The sequence below is a fragment of the Sphaeroforma arctica genome (assembly GCF_001186125.1).
Source record: "Sphaeroforma arctica JP610 unplaced genomic scaffold supercont1.915, whole genome shotgun sequence".
NCBI lineage: Eukaryota > Ichthyosporea > Ichthyophonida > Sphaeroforma > Sphaeroforma arctica.
Window position 1 is genome coordinate 15269 of NW_014039643.1, and position 7318 is coordinate 22586.

The 7318-nt window shown below is 39.9% G+C and overlaps 1 protein-coding gene across 1 annotated transcript; it reads left to right on the top strand.

Moving 5' to 3' along the window:
- Positions 1–158: 158 nt before the first annotated feature.
- SARC_09240 (hypothetical protein) lies at positions 159–7318 on the top strand (the record flags this gene model as incomplete). The annotated part of the gene is made up of 9 exons (XM_014296754.1): positions 159–182; positions 557–733; positions 1134–1267; positions 1749–1858; positions 2978–3051; positions 3644–3751; positions 4833–4895; positions 5676–5814; positions 6912–7318. The coding sequence occupies 9 exons, from the start codon at positions 159–161 to the stop codon at positions 7316–7318; spliced, it is 1236 nt and encodes a 411-aa protein (XP_014152229.1).

The window sequence follows — 7318 nt, forward strand, 5'->3', positions numbered from 1 at the left end:
AATTACATTCATATACATATATATATATATATATAAATTCATTCATATACATATATATATATATATATATGGACGCTTATTAATAATCGAAAAATACCTGATCATGTTTTATTGGACGTGTAGCTCAAATTGAACATAGATTACCTACTTTTCTGCAAATGCCATTCAATCATATAGGCGAAGTGTGTTTGTCGCCCTTCTTGCCATAGTAGCTAAGATGAAGTATATGTATAGTGGTTAATATTTACTATCATCCCTTAAGGTTGTTCTGGTTGAGATCACGTATTACTTGAGGTATCTAAACGCGCGATATTTGAATCTAATGCGTCACGGATACTGTCACTCGGACGTGTTGTATATATGAAATACATTCACCGATGATGCTCCGTACATGCACGCTGTCACACCGGACTATTGCGGATTAGCACAAATGATGGGTATGTACCGGCTTGGCTGAATAAACAACCCTCGATAAAGGCGTGCTTATTAGGGTGGACTACATATCCATACCAGTAACACGCATACGGTCTGCTTATCCCCGGCATCTACCACTTAGACCTACATCACCAAGAATGCCGGCGTTACTGCTGCGACGGTGGATGAGGCGTATGAGGCTATTACCAATGGACGTTTGTTTTATTTGACACCGGACCGGTTTACGTTCAGAGACGCCCAGACACTGTACCGAGAGCTCAAGGTCACCTACTGGGAGCATCATGGCGACAAAGTCGAGGTTTGTTTTAGTGTGGGTGCAAGGGGGAGTATACGGATACACATGTGTGTATGTGCACGTATGAGGGATGTACGTCTACGTACACATATGTGTGTATGGGCACGTATGAGGGGTGTATGTTTACGTATACACATGTGTGTATCTGTACTTATGAGTGACGTACTTTTACATGTACACATAGCTGCACTCTTTACGAGTAGGAGAGTTTCACACGCTGCAAAGTAAAGATTACCTACAGGAGGTGCTTTATACTATTTGAATATTCGCGTTTATACCACGTTTATTCTATACTCACCTATGCCTTTATTCTTTGCAATTTTCAATCCCCATGCTTGTTGTGTTAAAGTGGCTTGGTTTAGTATACTAATACTCAGTCCATCTCTGTATTTGCGTTACGTAGAATTACGCTGATGAGAAGCGACTGAGCTATCGCATGACCGCAGCACTGAAGAATCTGAAGGTTTTACTCTTCCACAACACCACTGGATGGGTAGCCCTACACGGTGCACCTCAGCTGCCCAAACATCAACAGTGGTAAGTCTGGTTTAACAATAGATATTAAAAATAACTCTGCGTGGCGCCTCTGCGCACCTAGAATGAGTCCTGGCAGGGGAGACAAAACAGTATCGGTTTGGTGTAATCAATATTGAAATATGTATCGTGGCTATCTGGACATCTGGACTAGGCCACACCACCGACCCTATGACATTGTATTTCACATCTCGACTACTTGCATTATAGTTATATTATATATATATGTGTATATGTGTGTGTATGTATGTATATATCCATACCTATATATACATATATATATATATGTATAGGAAGGAGGTCGAATAAAAATGCGTATCTTGATTATTGTTTATATAGTTTATATAGTTGGTGGGTCTTCTGTGGGGATGCATCAGATGGAGTGCTACTTGGTCAAGCTCTTCATCCGACTACCGTAGCTGCACTCCCAATAGTATTGCATGCTAATCCCGAAAGTTCGGTACTCTTTTCTTTCCGTTGCCAGGAACTGGCGAGAGCAGTACTGGCCTAAAGACGCAACAGAAGTCTCGTTCACCGATGTGCTGGCGATCAATTCGTCGTTTCAGCAGTGGAAGAACGGCATCCAATACCCTGGTGTGTACTTTGTGTAGAATCTTGTATCCTTAAAACCCCTAAGCCCTAAACTTTAAAACTCTAAAACCCTAAACCTTAAAACACACACAGTATCCTGGCATATATTGTGTGCAGAAGCCTGCTTATAGCCAAATAGAAACTGTATATATCGTGTTCACATGCAGGTTATGGTATGTGTAGGCCCGTATCCAGCTTTAGTAGTGTACTGTTTATAGCGCTTGGGTAGATCCAGGCATGTATTTCTCCCATGGGCTTAGTTATATCCATCTGTACTCTCGTTCTATACTACTTGTAGGAGCTGGACCATATGCTGATGGAGACTGTGTATGGGAGCTTGTTCACGTGAACGTCGGTGATTTTGCTATATATATCTATCTTATCTATCTATATATATATACATATATATACCTGCATATTGACATATATATATATATATGTACCTATATATTGGCCTATATATATATACCTACATATTGACCTATATATATATACCTACATATTGACCTATATATATATATACCTACATCTTGACCGTATGGAATTGAAAGTTTCTTTGGGTAGACAGTAGATAAGTAGGGTATATCATATCAGCACATTGTGTACAGGGTTTAAGGTTCTAGCTATAGACATACTTACCTATTCGCCGCATCAATATTAAGATCTTTTTACGTAGACAGTAGACTAGATTCCATTAAAGCACCGCCTTGTGTACACACATGCACGTGCTTCTGAACGCATGTTCTGTGGTTAAAAAACAGAACGCGCATTGAACATGCCGAATTCATAACCGTTTCTGTTTTGATTGTCACAGGACTTCAGTACCACATGCGAAATGTCTGATATATTTACATGAAGGTGTCTGTGCACACGTTTGCAAGTGTATCTTTGATGTTTATTAGTATTCCGCCTATAACCTTGTCTGAATATACACATGCTCGTCTCAGTACAATATACTGCTGGAACCCGCATCATCACGACTTACCACAGTCTTAGCATACAGTAGTATCGGTAGCTGATAATGAGTGTATAGGTCATTAATCTAATCTCAGGACAGCCATGAGATATTAAGAATCGTTACGTTCACTCAACAATGTTTCCACACCCTATATCCACAAACAGGACTCAAGTACAAACTGCACCCACACTACAATGTCTACTACCCTACCCAGGCTGGCCATATCAAGCTATTTCGGGTATGCAAGTGTTCATATCTTCGGTAGAATACATGTGTGAAGTGTAGGTAGTTCGGTTAATATATGTAACCGCTATATATATATATATATATGTGTGTGTGTGTGTGTGTTTGTATGTATATATATATATATATACATGCTGTTCTTAAATGTGGGTTGGTATGCTAGAGTGTACTTGTTGTCAACTCACGCTTCAATCGATATGTATTGTACCACCTATCGTGTATCACGAAATACGTTGCCTATGATTTTGAAGTTCTCTGTTTACACAGTTCAGATGTGCGTTGCCTCTCCGAACAAACCTACACGCACTCACCGACACACTTCAGACAACCCAGTCGATTGCAAAGCACTGGTGAGTGTAGTAGAGGATATCAGTCGTAAGTACTACCAGCCACTGAACGCTGTACCGAACTGCACCTGCCACCACCAATGATACAGTAGTGTCGCAATCGCAGACACTTGTAATCTGAGTGATTCAAAACACACACGTACTAACCCCTCTGAAATGTAGACCCTAAACTCTATACCCTACCTTGACCAACCCTGAGCCCCAACCCCTAACCCTACCTTGGCCAATCCTTTGAAATAGAAATGGATGCAGCAATACTCGAGCCGCAAGCGCTTTCAGTCATTGAACGTGGCAGATATTGGCTGTGGCTGTGGCATTCTCGCCTTCTTGTTGGGCACCTTCGACGCGGTATGTCGATGAATAGGCGGAATGTACGTGCCCACCTCAATATCTGAAATAAGTGTGTGTATGTTTGTGAACATCTATTCATAAGTCTGAGTGTATGTTTATAGATATATATTTGTATGTCCGAATGTCAATGTACGTTTTAATATTGATATTTATATGTCTGAATGTACGCTTATAAATATACATATCTAAGCCTGAATGTACGTTTTTTTTAAATATCTGTCTGCAAGTCTGGATGTACTTTCGTCAACACTCTAAATATGTATGTGTATACGTTCGTAAACATATTCACAAGTTTGAATGTATGTCCAAGATCATATATACATCAGCCGACCTCTATTTTCCTGAACATCTATATAGAAGTCTGAATTCGCCTGTCCATGACCACCCACTTAAAAGCCTGAATGTACGTTCATAAACATACTTGTAGGTTTTGATATAGGTCTATGAACATCCATATACAAGTCTGTATATATGTACATGAGCGTCTATATATAAACCTGAATGTCAGTCCATGAGAGTCCATTCATGAGTCTGAAAGCTAAGCTACAATGTATCGTCAGGAGTATTTATCAAAGGTGTGAATGTGCGTCTGCACGTCCATATACATTTTTTTGTAAATCTCATGTATCTCCTATCAGTTATTCAGAACTCTGTCTTATGTGTACAGGTGCGTACTTAGTACATGTAGGTGTGTCGCAGTGTATCTATACCTATGATAGGTACGTATAAACGTTTACAGTTTCTGTGAGATACTTGTCTGTGCTTGTATGCATTTGTGCGCTTGTGTGATGTCTATATCCCTGATTGTATCCTTTTCAAACACATCCATGTGTACTCCAAATATGCATAATATATGTATATGTATATGTGTAACGAGGACCAAAGTCGTCACGCAGATCACTTCTCACGCATTAATAATAACTTATAATATATGTATATGTGTTACGAGAACCAAAGTAGTTATACAAATCACTTCTCATTCATTAATAATAACTTTGTAATATATGTATACGTGTTACGAGGACCAAAGTAGTCATGCAGATCACTTCTCACTCATTGATAATAACTTCTCAAACAGGTCAAGCTAGTGCATGCAACTGACATCAATCCTGCTGCGACCGAGAGTCTGCGAGCAGACCAGGTGAGTCCCTCGGAGATTTGAACGACATTTATTTAACATTTGATATATATATATATGCATGTATATATATATATATGTATATATATATATGAATCTATATATATATATATATTTATATATCCGTATACGTATACGTATACGTATACGTATATGTATGTGTATGTACTTTAACCTGTACTCGTGCATATGCATATGCTTATGCTTATATTTATGCTTATGCTTATATTTATGCTTATACTGTAAATATGTACATATTCATATACATGTACATATACATATACATATACATAGAAACATGCATTTATGTGTATAAACATGTATATATTTTACATCGAGATGTGGAAGTATGCTGGTCGTGTGCACGACTGAGTTCACGTGTGGACATTGCTTGCTAGTAGCTAGTATATAGAATACCGCACCGTTTGTGTAGAGTTTTCCTCGAGTTATTGGATGGTGTTTGTGCGGTGTACCTAAGCCATGTATGTAGATTAACGCATCGGAAAACGCGTTGCGTGTTGTTGCATACACTAGACTGCAGCTGAGCAGCACACTCCCCACACGAGCAGTGATACAGCTGATGTGTACCTGCTTGCTTGCAGTGATATAGTAGGTATGTACCTGTTTGCTGACCATAGCATATGCGTGCGTCTGCCATCCGTATAACAAAGTATCTGTATTGTGCGTGGTTGGGCATACGTTTCCCTACCGGTCCAAGGAGTTCATACTGCGGAGATGACGTACGTGCTATTAAAACCCTAAAAACATCTGCCCTTGCAACAGATTGTTCGCAAGCGCTCTGTCAAGACACTAGAGGTGTTCTGTGGTGACCTCCTGGAGCCCCTTCCGCTGCCACAGTATGATCTTATTGTCTTCAACGCGCCTTGGTTGCCCGATATTGCTGGGGTTGATCACAGCCGCGGTACGTTGTGTTCTGAACACCTTATTGAATATGTATATATATATATATATATATATATTCTATTTATTCATATACATATATATATATATATATATATATATTCACTATTATTATATATATATAGTACTTGTGTGTGTAAGTATGTATGTATGGATGTATATATATGTGTAAATACATTTATGTATTTGTATATATATCTATCTATATATATATATATATATATATATATGTTTACGTTGTGGTCTGAAAGTTGTATCGATTATATTAGGTGTCAAGGTGCGTATATGTTATATGTAGTATACCATATGAATGAGAATCAATGTCAGCTGTAAACTCTGTCCACGTCCGTTGCAACTTTTCACTCAGCTACAACGAAGCATGGTGTACCATTTTATGGATGGGTTGTGGATTTGCATAGCTTCATTAGTGTCAATGATACTAGTACAACCACCTATTACAAACATATATATTGATATTAGTACGAACATATATATACTGATACTAGTACAACCACATATATCGATGCTAGTACAACCACATATACTGATGCTGGTACAACGGAATATGCAAACCTTCCAGTTGTTATAAGCAGTCGGTCGCGTATGTTGTTGTCTTGTCTGTTGTTCTGGACTTTAATTATTCCATTCCAGTGATTGGAAATCTAACAATCTTAGCAATGCCAATGGACCTGCACCCTTTTTTTGGGGTTTAGGACTTATTATGCTACTGCTTGTATGGCACTCGAAACACCATGGCTTCACCATAAACACAGTTGTATTGCACCTGCACCGCATATGTGGTATCTGTTCTAAAACCCTGAAAACCCTGCAATCGAAGCAGCACTTGAATCGCAACGTCTGCGGGTATACTCGAGTATACTCTTCCAGTCACAGCAGCAGCAGCAACCCTGCCATAGCATACACTTATTTGTATTTATCTACCTAGTATCTGTAGAGAGGGCATACCATACCAAACATCTGTGCTCATGCAGTCGGGGCATGTGGAGTTCCACTTACACCACAATACTGGGACTCGAGCGCTATCATGACATCCACAAACCTCGGAATACGCCTATTTTTATTTGTTCAAATACACAGGATCGTTTGACATGGCTGTGAGTTTCCCGCCTGACCTCTACCCACGCTTCTTCGAGCAAGCGAAGGAGAGACTCACACCCGACGGCCGCATAGTGGTTATTGGGTCAGATTTGTCCCGATTATTGGGCTTGGAGAAAGAGAGCCCAGTAACGAGAGAATTAAGGGACAACCCAGATAGGTTCTACTGTGCGGCCATGTACCAGGGTGAGCATGCACCTGGACTCCTAAAAAAGGACTCAGTTGTCCCAGAAGACAAGAATAAGGGCCCCGGTGATTCCAAGGCGTCGGCGGATACAACGTACAAGGCGAACAAGTGGAAGGCAATCGCTACGAGGCAGCAGAAGATGCAGCTGTGGGAGTTAGAGCACGAGTATCCGGCTGACATCGTGAATCCCGAGGAGCAATGA